The sequence below is a fragment of the Lissotriton helveticus genome, chromosome 2_1 (assembly GCF_964261635.1).
Source record: "Lissotriton helveticus chromosome 2_1, aLisHel1.1, whole genome shotgun sequence".
In the NCBI taxonomy this organism is placed as follows: domain Eukaryota; kingdom Metazoa; phylum Chordata; class Amphibia; order Caudata; family Salamandridae; genus Lissotriton; species Lissotriton helveticus.
Window position 1 is genome coordinate 1,445,978,191 of NC_136059.1, and position 14,395 is coordinate 1,445,992,585.

The window sequence follows — 14,395 nt, forward strand, 5'->3', positions numbered from 1 at the left end:
AGTATGAAACGAAGACAGGAAAGTTAGACCTTAAGCCAAAAAATCCTCCCACAGAGCACTGGAGGTTCATACCACCAGGAGCAGAGGGAGGCAGTGAAGGCAAGTGTGTCAAGGTGCGGGAGGGTGGACAAGTAGGCCCAAGAGCAACTTGGTAAAAAAGAGTTAGGGCCCTTGTGCCATCGAAGGGCCTTAATAGGCCACATATTATTGAACAAGAAGGACTAGAGGACACGTTCCTTACACATAATGTCTTAATGTCTGAGGTGAAGAAGATGTAAGGTCAGAAAATCTTACAAAGGATCAGAAGGGGCCTTAGACAACATCACAGAGCATGTTAATAGAACGTGCCTCCTTGAGAAACATAACAGGGAACAGTCGCAGTAGGCCAGAGAGGGGTAATACAACAACATTGCAGTGCAGTCATCACGAAGGAGGCAACAAGAGTTGAACAGATTAGTATTTGACAGGCAAATACATGCAGATTTGAGAGGAAGAGGACGTTTGACTTGGCAGGAAGGATAACGCAGAGGAAAGACATGGTACATTTATCCCCTGTGTGCCCAGGCAACGATTTGACACCTAATGAAATAGAAGCCCAACATAAAAATAGGTGGTACAATGTTGTCCCCTTCACGGACAACCTAGCAGGTTGGACAGGAGTATCAGCACCATGGCCGCGAGGATTACTTTGAAACCAGAGACATGGCAAATGCAGAAATGTGCATTTGTCAGGGAATAGGGGATCCATACTGGGGCCATCTCTGTATGCAAGAGTCTCTTAAATACGACTCACGCCACCCTACTGGCCACAGGACCACAGTCCTTTCACAACTGCCCATATTATTTAAGGGTCCAGGGGTGCCTCGATATATACCACAAGATGTTGGCGGACCACCACAGGCAGGCCGTCGGTTGCAGTCCTCTCAACATCCAGAGAAATGGTCTGACCACTGTATTAAGATACCGGCGGTTGGAGCGCATCGGTTGGAGCGCACCGCGTGGAGGAAAGACAGCCGCCTCTGTCAGGCTCAAGGAAACCGTAGGGGCGGCGTTCGGACAGTAATCCCTACAATGAAGGCAATGCCTGCACAGACACCACCGCAGGGATTACGATGTCCATTCCCACAGCCTTTCAGGACGGTCCCACCGCCATGGAAAAGTTTACCAAAAGTGACTTTGGGAGCCCCAAGCAGGACCCTTGTACACCATGGGCTTCCACTGTGTAGCCAGGGGGGCACATGTGGTGCCTCACAAGCATCTATGCACACGGTGCATGGATGTTTAAAAACATGCCTTTTACTACTGTGACTTGTGCTGCAGCCATTTTCTAGGCAGCAGCATAAACCGCAATAGTAAAAGGCATTTTTCCACCCGCCTACACAACAGTCAGTCACATCATAATATGGTGAGTGGAGTTGCCGACTACTTGTCGACTGGTGTCCATCGCGCTACGATGGCAGGCCCATTGAGTGCATCCACCACAAGTCCAAATAATTGCTCCAAAAAACAGTGCTTGCTTTTTTATACTTAAAAATGCCTTTTCTATTGTTCGCAAAATAACTATATTTTTATTTGTTTTCCACCGTAGCACAGTAATGCAGTGATGCTATGCAATGTTCTAAATCCTATTTTCCGCTATCTATCTTCGGTTTGTTACATTCCAAATAGCACTGTGCTCATCATTTTAGAGGACTTGACATTCAATATTCTCAAAAGTAATCCTAGTTCTCTTCCAGGGGTATCCTCATCAAAGTCATAAGCACTGAATATTCCCGCCCACGTGCGGGACCCCGGAAACAATATAAAAATATATATGTAAAAACACATATCTCGCTCCGAATATTTGTACACCCATATGTCATTTTTCTCACGTCAATGCAGCCCCAAAACCAAGGCTAGACAATGTAAACACTTCTATATGCACACCAATTAGTAAGGAAATAAAACACACATTAGGTCAAATAGCTCTTGAACTTTGTGTTTTAATGAGTAAAAACACTTATAAATCCTGAAAACTGCTCATAAAAAACATTGTTAGCCATAGGCTGCATTGCCAAGTGATAACACAGAAACTGAAAGCATTTTCGGCTAAAACTGGCACCGTGCCTTTTAGGCAGCCCTGACCCCAGGCTTCCCATCATGCCTCAGGGGTGACAGGTCAGTTCTTCTTTGCATAACCCTGAAGTCGGGGCTAAATCACAAGTCAGACACGCATAGCTCTCATTTACCTGGGGAGGCGGGTGGGTTGCTTATGACTTTGATGAGGATACCCCTGGAAGAGAACTAGGATTACAGGTAAGTAACTTATCCTTCTCTTCCAGGGGATCCTCATCAATAGTCATAAGCACTGAATAGAATAGCAAGCCCATCAACCACCTGCAGGTAAATGAGCAGTACATGATCCAACTTAAAAAAGACCAATCATAACAGCACAAAACTAGCTGTTAAACAGATTCCGCAAGGAGTCCTGGCCTACCTGGGTATCTGCTCTTGTGTCAGAATCAAGACAGTAATGTCTGGTAAATGTATGGACGGACCTCCAGGTCGCCACCTTACAGATGTCAGACATGAGTACATTATTGAGGAAAGCCGCAGTCGCAGCTCTCCCTCTGGTGGAATGTGCTTTGGGAGAAAACCCCAGGGGCTTCTGCACTAGCTGGTAAGCAAGTTTGATACATGAAACGCGCCATCTAGAAATAGAACGTTTCGAGGCAGCATGACCTGTCCTGGTCGATCCATAGTTAACAAAAAGATGATCAGAATGACGAATACCCTTAGACCTATCTAGATAGAATTTTAAAACTCTTCAGGTCTAGAGAATGCAGAGCCCTCAGCTCGAGTGGAGGGATTGGGAAAAAAAGTGGGCAGAGAAATGGTCTGATATACATGAAAATCTGACATCAGTTTAGAGAGAAAAGATGGATGCGTCCGTAGCACCACTCTATTCAAATGGAACACAGTATAAGGTTCAGAGGAACAGAGAGCTTGAATCTCGCTCACCCTACGAGCGGACGTGATTGCCACCAAAAAAGCTGCTTTCCAAGAAAGATGTTGCAAAGTAGCTTTGTGAATGGGTTCAAAAGGCGGACCCATTAGCTTCGATAGCACCAGGTTCAACTCCCAGGGAGGAGGAGGAGGACGCACTGGAGGGTACACTTTTTTTTAACCCTTGCAGGAAATCCTTGACAGATGGCAACCGGAAAAAGAGGTTTGAGAAGGTGACCTCCTATAAGCTGTTATAGCAGCTAGGTGCACCTTGATGGAATTAAACTTTAAACCTGCTTTAGCCAGATGTAACAAATAAGGAAGAACTGCTTCTTCCTGACATTGAACTGGATTATGATCATTCTGTATACACCACATATAGAATCGCATCCACTTGCATGCATAAGAATGTCTTGTGGAGGGACGTCTTGCCTCTTTTAGGATGAACAAGCAGTCCTCTGGTAGCCCTAGATGGCCGTACTGTATGACCTCAGGAGCCATGATGCCAAGCTCAGTGATGGAAGGTTGGGATGGTGGATCCTCCTGTTAATCTTGGATAACAGGTCCAGCTGCATGGTAGCCTCTTGAGAGGAGTCACTGACAGGTGAAGCAGGTCCGTGTACCACCATTGCCTCGGCCAGTCTGGGGCGATGAGGATCATCCTTGTGCACGAGTGTGTTAGCTTTCTCACCACCTTCGGGATCAACGGAAGGAGTGGAAAGGCGTACACAAATTCCCCTGACCAGTCGATTAAAAGAGCATTCCCGCTCGATCCTGGCCGGTAGAACTTGGAGGCGAAGTCTCGGCATTTGGTGTTTTGGTCGTCCGCGAACAGGTCTATGGTGGGACGACCCCAGGATTGAAAAATGTCTTCTACCACAGCGTCGTGGTGGACCCAATCCTTTCTGTCGTCGAAATGACAGCTTAGAGCGTCCGCCCTCACGTTCTGCTCTCCTGGGAGGTGGACTGCTGTGATGGACAACTTGCGAGCCAGAAGCCAATGCCAGATCCGTTGTGCTTCCAACGACAGAGTTTGTGAGCGTGTTCCCCCTGCTTGTTCAATTAGTACATTGTGGTGGTGTTGTCCGTCTGTACTAGTACTGAAGCTTCAAGAATCGAGGGAAGGAACGCTTTGAGAGCTAGATGGACTGCTCTCAGCTCCAACATGTTGATGTGGTAGGTACTTTCTTTGTGGGACCACAGACCTTGCACCTGTCGTTGACCAATGTGCGCTCCCCAACCTAGAAGGGAAGCATCCGTGATCAGTGTCTGTACAGAGGGAGGTTGATGGAACAGAACTCCCACTTGCATATTTAGTTTTTTGTCTACCATGGAATGGAAGCTCGAGCTGCGTCTGAGAGAGCGATGTGATCGTCCCAGCGAGCAGATTGTTGGTCCCATTTGTCCTCGAGATCCTGCTGAAGAGGACGCATTTGAAGTCTGGCATTCGGGACCAGGAAGATGCATGATGCCATCGACCCTAGCAGGGAGGCAATCCATCGCACTTTCTGAGGCTAGTTGCGAAGTACCAGCTGACATTTCTGGGTTATCGAAAACTGTCTCTCCTCTGAAGGAAACACTTTTCTTACCTCAGAGTCTAGCAGAGCTCCTAGGAAGTGAATCTTGTGGTGGGTTGAGAGACTTATTTTCCGAAGTTTACATGTAGCCCTAGTCGCTGGCAGAGCTATATGCAAGTCTGGAACTGACTTCTTACGCTGTCTGGGGAAGGACCTTTCAACAGCCAATCGTCCAGGTATGGGTATACGAAGACCCCTCAGCGGCGTAGAGCGGCTGCTACCACTGCAACACACTTCGTGAATACCCAGGGAGCCGACTTCAACTCAAACGGCAGGACTTTGAACTGATAGCGGGAGGTCCCCACCCGGAACCGAAGAAATCTTCTGTGACTGGGGTGTATTGGAACATGAAAGTAGGCATCTTGGAGGTCCAGCGAGCACATCCTATCTCCCCTCCTGAGATGTGGATATTTGGTGAAGCGCCAAAATGCGAAATCTTTCCTTTTTGACGCGCAGATTGAGAGTTCGCAAGTCCAGAATGGGTCTGTATTCTGCCTTTTGGCCCTTTTTTCTGACCAGAAAATATCCTTTTCCCCTTTGAGACACTGGCACTCTCTCGATGGCTGACTTCTTGAGGAGAGTGGCCACTTCTTTTGCAGAAGGTGTAACTGATGATTCGATGTTGCCATCTTCCAAATGATCCACAAGGCTTCCCCCCACTGGAGTGGTACACGGTGCTGGAGGAAGGAAAGACTCATTGCTTTGACTGGGCTTTGCCGTTATTGTTGCCCTGGCGTTGATTCCCTCCTCCTCTGGAATTACGCTTTCCTCTATACTGGGACTTTTGCTGTCCCTGCTGGTCTTGACTCTTCTGCCAGGTAGGGGTTTGAACCCGCTGTTTTGAAGAGCCCTTGTTGTAGGAGAGGTATTTCTTTTTGAATTCTTTTTTCTTTTCAAGCCCTACCGCCTTGAGAGTGTCCAGCTCTGCTTTCATGAGCTGCATCTCTTCGTCCGTGCTCGCTCCAAACAGTGAAGTCCCTGAAAAGGGCAAGTTCAGGATGCGCGCTTGAGTTTCTGGTTTTAACGCTGTTAGGCGCAACCAGGATGATCTCCTTGCTGATATTCCATGGGCATATCCATGCGCCGCCAGGGTAGCTCCGTCCGCTGCAGCACTTATAATTTGATCGGAGACTTGACTGCCTTCCAGAAGGATCTCCTCAAAGTCCTTACAGTCCTCTTGAGGGAGCTTCTCCACAAAACGCTGTAGAGAATCCCACAGGGACCTATCGTAACGCCCCAAAAGGGCTTCCGCGTTGGAAACTTTGAGAAAAGACGCCGAAGTACTACATACTCGTCTCCCCCACGAGTCTTGCATCTTGCTATCCTTGTCCGGAGGTACAGTGGCGGAAGAGGAGACCGCACTGGACTTCTTCGCTGCTGCGATGATTACTGAGTCCGAGGGCGGATCAGCTCTGAGAAACAGAGGGTCCTCCGGAGATCTGTATTTCTTCAGGATCCTCGCCGGACCCGCTTTAATCGTTGCTGGGGTGAGGAATACCTCCATCACCGGATCTATAATACCAGGCACTAACGGCAAAAGGAGTTTGGGTGCAGACCTGTGATGCAGCGTTTCAAAAATCACTGAGGTCTTGACCTGCGGAGTTGTTAAGGGAACTCCCAGTTTCAGAGCCCCCCTACCCAGTATGTCCTGAAAGGTGAAGATATCATCGATCGGAGATACCCTTGATGGCGGGGAGTCCGTCAGAGTGGGAGAGTAGTCTCTATGGGAGCGTGTCGGAGAAGAAGAGGTAGTAGGAGATCTTCGTTCTCTCCTCCTGCACCTAGATCTTGATATACGCCTGGTGGATCGCACCCTGGAACGTGATCTTTCCCTATGGCAAACCGGGGAGCGTGATCTTTCGCTGGGCCTCACCAGAGAGCGTGACCGTTCTCTAGGCCTAGAGATCGGCTGCTGCAATCGAGACGCTGTCTCCTTGTCTGTAGCCCAGTGATGTAGTGGCTTATACCATCGCGGAGAGTCTGATGGCAGAGGCTGCTGCGCGGTGTCCCTCACTGGAGAGCGTGCAGGTGTTACATCCTTTTGCCCATGTGGAGGAGGTGTAGGAGAATGCCTTAATCCCTCGCTGCCTGAGGTATAAATTATCACACAGGGCCGGAAGATGAGCCTGACGAGGAAGACAGGCTCACAGGAGAAGCCGTGCGACTGCGGGAACCACGTTCTGGTGTTCTCTTCCTCTTGGCAGCGTGACTGATGCTCACTGGAGAGCCCTGGTCACCTTGCGCAGCTGAAGCTGTTCTTGAGGACCTTTGAGATGTAGGCCCATGACTCGAAGACGGAGCCGGTCGAGTCGACGTCTCGGTGTGCTGCGCCACCACTGGCTGAGGCTGTGCCGAGGAATGGTGAACCTGTGGAGACTGCGCTGGAGTCCCGTGTCTCGGCGTCGAACGCCAGTGAGGTGACGTTGACGAAGGCCTTCGCGGCGTCGAGCGCCGATCACTGGACGCCGACAGAGGATGCCTGGACGCTGAATGCCCTCGACTGGACTGCGATGGATGTCTCGACATCGAACGCCGATGTCCCGTCGACGACGATAAATGTCTCGACGTCGAGCATCGATGGTGAGACGCCGACGGAGGATGTCTCGACGTCGACGGAGGGTGCCTCGACGCCGATCGCCTGGCGACGACGGAGGGTTCCTCGACGTCAAGCGTCGATGATGGGACGCCGACGGAGGATGCCTCGACGTCGAGCTTCGATGAAGGGACGCCGACGGAGGATGCCTCGACGTCGAACGCCGATGACTAGGCGTCGACAGAGGCCTCGACGTCGAAGATTGGACCTGAGACTTCGACGGCGGAGGTTTCGACGTCGAGCTGCCATGCTCCAACGGCAACCTCTCACTCGACGCTGCCCATTGCCCAGTTGATGGCAGCAGAGTTACCTTGACTCTCAGCGCTGAAGTCTTCACCGTCGAGGGGAGACTCGTCGTCGTCGGTGGAACCTTCGACGCCGATCCCAACGCCGAAGGAGAGCAAGACGGGACATCTTTCGACGTCAACCGCGTCCTCCGCTTTTTCTGTCTCTTTGGAGACCTACCTCTCTCAGAAAGTCCATCAATTCTGATTTTTTTTCTCTGTCCTTGAGAGTTCTACTTGACAAGGACTTGCAGTGATCACACCTTTCTGCAGAATGAGAGTTAGGAAGACAGAGGAGACACACAGGATGTGTGTCAGACTTAGCCTTCTTCTTCCCACAGGAAGGGCAGAGATCAAGAAGCGAAGGCATTTTGACAACAAATTAACCTTTTTTGAGCCCAAAAAAGTAGCACTATCTCTCTAAGGCCAAAAGCCGTCGAGTGAATACAAAAATTGAAGGAAAACACCAAATATTTTTGACAGAAAGTAAAAAAAAAAAGGTGGCAGCGGTTTAACCAGGGTCCTGACTGAAAGAGCCGGAAAGAACAACTGACCTAACTGTCACCCCTGAGGCATGATGGGAAGCCTGGGGTCATGGCTGCCTTAAAGGCACGGTGCCAGTTTTAGCTGAAAATGCTTTCAGTTTCGTGTTATCACTTTGCAATGCAGCCTATGGCTAACAATGTTTTTTATGAGCAATTTTCAGGATTTATGAGTGTTTTTACTCATTAAAACACAAAGTTCAAGAGCTATTTGACCTAATGTGTGTTTTATTTCCTTACTAATTGCTGTGCATATAGAAGTGTTTATATTGTCTAGCCTTGGTTTTGGGGCTGCATTGACGTGAAAAAAATGATATATGTGTGTACATATATTCGGAGCGAGATATATGTGTTTTTACATATATATTTTTATATTATTTCCGGGGTCCGGCACGTGGGCGGGAATATTCAGTAGTTATGACTATTGATGAGCATCCCCTGGAAGAGAAGGGAAATATTTTCTCCAAATTCATTGTGTGGTACCCTATAGTGTTGTGTTTATGTTATCAAATAAATTAGCAAAAAGAACAAAAGATGGACAGAATGCTGAACAATGCAAACATTCATCCCCAGTCACAAAGATAAGGGTTTAATCCATTGTTTTCTCGCTCACCACACCACCCCAGTTTGGACTCAGCCATATGCAAATCAGTGTTGACTCTGCTCCCCATGGGAACAGTCCAACCCAAACTGATTTGCATATGGCTGGGTCCAAACTGGGGTGGCGTGGTAAGCAAAAAAACAATAGATTGAACCCAGATCTTTGTGACTGGGGTGAATGTTAGCATTGTTCAGCATTCCGTCCAGCAGTTGTTGTTTTTGGTTTAGTCAAATGAAGGGAAGCACTTTACTGTGACCATGCCTTAGGGTTAGACAGCTTCAGAAAATAGATTTAAGTTGCCCTTATATTGGAATTAACCAGATGGGGCTAGATATTGCTTAATTTGACTATTTTATCCTTTGCAGGATAGTTTAAACAGCTGCTGGATAGATACATGGATAAACCTGCTCATTTAAAGGTGTTATACACATTTATGTCTCTAATGGCTATGATAGTGTCTGAGGCCTGGAGACATTATTGCTCTGCTAAAGTAAAAGCTTAGGCCAGCACGTACACCAGTTTTTGCAATTTAACATCGAGTACGGCAGAATTAGGCTGGCCCTTTCAGCAAAAATCACTGACATGCTTACTGCTTTGCTCCAGATACATATTTAAATGGGACTCGGTCGTGGCAGTGCAACCGTATAACATATGGTAAAGAAGTTACTTTACTGACTAAACCACTAACAAAAACCACTAACGCAAAGACACCAGAAATTTTAGCTGTAGTTCATGGCTATATTTAACACATTTACATCGAAGAACATTTTCAGAATACTTGTTAAAGGAACCACAAGGGAAGTGCTAAAAATATCTGTGGTCAGATGAGAGATTTTCATGTACACAATAGTTGGATAAAAAAGGACAATTTTATTACCTGCTATAGGATCCATCGCTTCTCTATTGCTTGGAGAGTATGAACTCTGTGAAGAAGATAGTCCACCAGTGGAACTGCTTGTAAAGTGCATATTAGACCTTCGAGCCCGAGGACCACCTAAACCCCTGCCAGGGTGAAACATTCTTCGCACGTGTCTGACACCACTGGATTCATCGTTGTCCAAGAGTCAAGAAAAGCATGTATAAGATATAAAACTGAAAAAAGTATACTTTTGAAAAGTATGAAGTTTTTTGGAAAAACCAAAGTAATTTGAACTTATCTTGCTTAAATAGGATGGTTGAAGGTTTTGAAAAGTCAGTTAGAGAGAAAAACCATCAAAAGCTCACATAACATGGATGCCAGATTTGTTCTTAATGGCACAAGCCCCGTAAAGTCATAAGAACATGTCTTGTATTTCACATTTCATAGGGTACATAATGTCACATCAAAGCACTAGACCCTTGCGTCATACTTTTCATTCACCTTCAAAAAAGCAAATTAAATTAGTCTTTTGGATGGTATCGCCAGCAGAGCCATCGCTCTAGTGGTTTGACAGAACTTAGAACTCCAAGCAGCAAAATGTCCAAGACTGGGTGGCTCCTCATATTCCGAAAATCACTTATATACACATTTTTGTCACTTGTGCACTATGGTGCAGTGCGGAGAGAGGGGCAGTAGAAAGGATCATTTAAAGAACATGGTAGTCATATTGGCCCTGAGGATCTGCAACCGCCTTCCTCTGATGGATGACGAAGGCATTTAGGGCCAGGTGGAACATATTAAGTTGTTAATTAGTTATTTTTGAGTTTTACCTAGGTCTAGCTAGACGTGGGGGTATCAAAGTGCTTTACAAGATCATAGGTTATCCTGAGAGACTTGTGTGGATGTGTGTGGGTAAAACCTAGTCAAAAGATGTATACATAAAACAGCAAGAAACTAGTGAGAACAGTCAAGAAAAGTACATAACAATACAGCCATTAAGGTATTGACATTAGTGCCAATGCAGGGACTGACTGGGTTAGGATATTATAACAAAAGAGTCTGCAGAGGCAAGGACCTAAGTAAATGTGGATCAAACTGTAAGAATGCTGAACTAGTTTGTTTAACAGTAGAGATTTGAGGTCCTGTTTAAAGCAAGAAAATGAGGGGTTGCAGTGGCGCTCTTTGGGGAGTGAGTTCCATAACCAGGGAGCCTTTCCTGTGAAGGCTCAAGCCTGGGTGGATTTATTTTTCAGATTAGGGGGTATGAGAAGAAGTGAGTTAGAACTTCTCAGTGCCCAGCCTCTACCAGCTCTCGAACGTTTGGTTTCAAGGTCCAGAAGACTCATTTAGTACTGGGTCGCCTTCAAAGACTAGAGAGCTCTGGCCTCTACCTCTCCCAGATGCCGCCCGCACCAGTGAGGTATATTTCACCATCATAAACTCTGGGTGGGGGTAGGAGTTGTAGGTGCATGTTTTGGATACTGTCTTCACTTTGGACTTCTTGTGCCAGCCTGCAGTGTGGGCAAAGGAGAAGCAGTCACAGCTGAGCTCAGGCAGGGCTACAAAGTGCACTAGCTGCTCCCACGGCACAAGACACTTTCCTTGATTTTGCCTTTACTTTGAACTGCTTGAACCTGCCTGCAGTGCTGGGAAGGAGAAGGAGCAGTCACTGCTGAGCACCACCTGCTCCTGCAGGGCAGGATGTGCAAAGGTGAAAACTGGGCTAAGAGAAGGCCCGTCTGCACTGGTCCGATCCCGGAGGAGGCTAGGCCACCCCTCTTGACTATCATCTATGAACAAGCATTGGCAAAACCAATAGGTCTCGCAATGGCTTTGTTTTTTTGATTTCCTGACACGAGTTGGCTTTGAAAATGATATAAAAAGTTGGCGCTGTACCTGCTGTGCAACATGTTTGAAAGTGATGTAAAAAATATATATAACACAGCAGTCAGACCGTCCAGGATTTTGCGATTTCGCGGTTTGCTGTGAAATCTGCACTTTTGTAAAAATGCCGCGATTTTTACAAAAGTACCCACGAAATTGAAGGAGTGTAGGGGCTAGTATCAGGGAACACCTTTCTTCCACTATTTGTTTTCTGCAGAATCTTGCCATATTATTCTGGTAAAGTTTTCACAGCTTTAGAGAATTATTCATTTATAGGTAGCCCACATAACTTGGAAACTACTCCCATAGTGGAGGTCACATGTTATCATCTTTCAAGTGTTGGTGATTCCCGGGGATTGATCGGGAATGGTCTAAACAACATTGCAAGCAACATTTCCAGCTGCAGGATGAGCTAATTAACGCTGGAATAGAAATTTCTGGGAGAATGTGTATTAGCTGATCTACATACAAGAACACTTTGATAGGGCCTGTAACCAGAAGTATCCTGCAAACCTCTTCCATTGGTTTACTAGAATAAGCAAAGTTCCAAGACCAGAAGAGAAAGGGCATAATTTGTCGCCTGAAGTGCCTCTGTGAAAAGAGGCTGTATTACTGGACATGGCGATGGCTGGAGTTGTTTTTGCTATATTAAGAGTTAAGCAATGCTTTCAGTTAAAATCTAAAGATAGTCGTAAGCCATTGATTTATCATCCTGAGAGGTTCAAATCGGCTACATAGGATGACAATCAGCTAATGCGTAGCTCTTATTTTCATGTAGAATTGTTCCAGCACCTCATTATAGACCTGTATTTTAGTGCATAAACAATGCATGTGTTTGTGTTGTAAATTTGTAGTGTGACTGGTGCACATGTGAAGGGCTTCAATACCTTCGGGTCAAGTTGGAGATATAATTTAAAAATCTACAGAAGAATGCACTAGGAGATTAAAACTAAAAACAAAGTCTTAACATAAGGAAAGACAAATAGATACCCACTTACTTGCTGATTTGTACAGAGTGAAGCTGGAAAATATGGATAAAATCGTAGCTTACATGCTGAAATTGTGTGATCTTATGCAAATATTTAATTTCACTAAGGTAAGTTCTGGAATGCCATTTCCTATGGGATGCTACCAGGCCATCTTTGATGGGCTTCTCAGAACCTACACTATAGCAAATGGAGGATTGCCTTTCCTAGGGATAACATCCGTTACCTGTGGGCTGCTTCCTCTGTCCCATATTCCAGGCTGCCTATTTCAAAGCAGAATACTATGCTAAAACAGTTTCCATTTATTTAATGCTGAAAATAAATGATTATGAGTAAAATAAAGTTCAGCAAAAATGCAGCTAAATTTCCATATTTGTGTTGCTAAATTTCCATATTTGTGCCGCTAAATTTGCGAATCCATGCCGCTATATCCTGGGGGTCTGATCAGTGCTCCACATCACAACGTTTTATTACACAAAAACTTTTAGATCAGCCGCTGTGCATCATGACTAAAAATCACATTGACAAAGCCAATTAATCTTGTCTAGGCGAGACTGATTGGCTTTGCCATTTTTTGTTTCTGTGCCACATAAGGACGAAGGGAGATTGTTTTATCCTCCCTACTGCCACGAGAAAGGTTCCCCTGTATTCCCCCTCCACCCCTGCCCTTTGCCGTTCCTTGCCTTCTCTTGTGATTCCACATATTTGAAGCTGTTCGTGGCGCATCCAAGCCACACTTTTACCTTGAGTCGTTTATTGTTTTATTTTGCTTATTGCGTCATTGCCTGACCACGATCAGCGTTTTCCTAGGCTGGATTCCCCTCAATACCACGCAACTTCGTCACATTGAGAGGATGGAATGGGCGTCTCAGCGGTCTTAAAGGAGCAAGAGTGGGCTCCTCATTGAGCCCAGTGATCGCACTGAGGCGTCTAACAGGATGCACTTGGGGGCTAAATTTTACCACAGCATTCCTGTAGCCAGGGCTTTACGTGGGATGAAAAAACTTGAGGTCCCAAAGGGGCGTGGCCGATGTAATTAAAGGCGTGACTAAAGACATTAAGCAAAAAATTTGTTCTTAGCACAGTGTGCGGCACAACTGTTTTTTTTCTGCTGCTTCGGTCATTGCCTCCAGATCTATCTATATATATAAAAACGAAAGTATGTCGGTCTGTCTGCTTGTCCTTTATGCATTACTACACCATTCATCCGATCGCCATGAAACTTTGGGAAGTTGTTGAGTACACTCCCGCGAAGGTTTCTGGCATACATTTTTTTTTAAATATCGGCACCCCAGGGCCCTCATAATCTTTCGAATACTGATGTACGCACCAGGCGGAAAATAAAAAAATAGTGTATCCACAAGCACTCTAATAAATAAAAAGAATTAAAACACCATTCATCCAAGCGACCTTTGACCCTGTCACCAGGCAGGTCGCTCCCCTCACCGCCACGCAGCCCCCTGTGTGACCTGTGACTCCCTGCTGCTGCTGCCGCCCGTGATCAGTCCGCCTCGCCTGCGTCTCCACTGGTATTGTCTTTGTCTCCTTCCTCTGTGCCCATTTGCATTTTGCCTTTTGTACCTCCTTCCTCTGTGTTCATCCTTGCCTTGTGCATTTCACCTTTCTGCTCGTTTGGCCTGTTTCCCCCTTGTGCCCCCTTCCTTCGTTGTCCCCTTGCCTCCCTGCGGTCCCGCCCCCTCGTCTCCCATTGGCCGCCCCACTCCCACCTCCCAGCTGCTCCTCGCTCCCTCATATGGAGGCCACACAGCGGCCGTGCACCATAGGCGCGCCAAAGGCAAGCCCGTCTGCGCCCGTCCGTGCCTGGACCGCGCCCAGCGCCAGAACCCCTGGTCCCAGTCGATGCCAGGGCACCCGACTGAGATACGACACCGCCACCCTCATCGTACTCAACATCGGACGACCTGCCGCCTGCCACCGAGCCGCCCGAGGCGCTCCCACGGACCCGTCACCTGCCAAGCCTGCAAATTCACCTGCCTCCGAACCTGCACCCAGCCCACCGAACGATAACAACAACCACCTCAAGTGCATCCTCTTCAACACCTGCTCCGTCCACAAACACACCG

General features: G+C 47.0%; 1 protein-coding gene across 1 annotated transcript in view; it reads right to left on the bottom strand.

Moving 5' to 3' along the window:
- KCMF1 (potassium channel modulatory factor 1) overlaps positions 1-14,395 on the bottom strand; it is a 251,875-nt gene that overhangs the window by 90,724 nt on the left and 146,756 nt on the right. Inside the window, exon 5 of the mRNA XM_078676369.1 lies at positions 9,460-9,634. Within this exon, the coding sequence (XP_078532495.1) occupies positions 9,460-9,634 (175 nt within the window). The remainder of the gene's footprint in view (positions 1-9,459; positions 9,635-14,395) is intronic.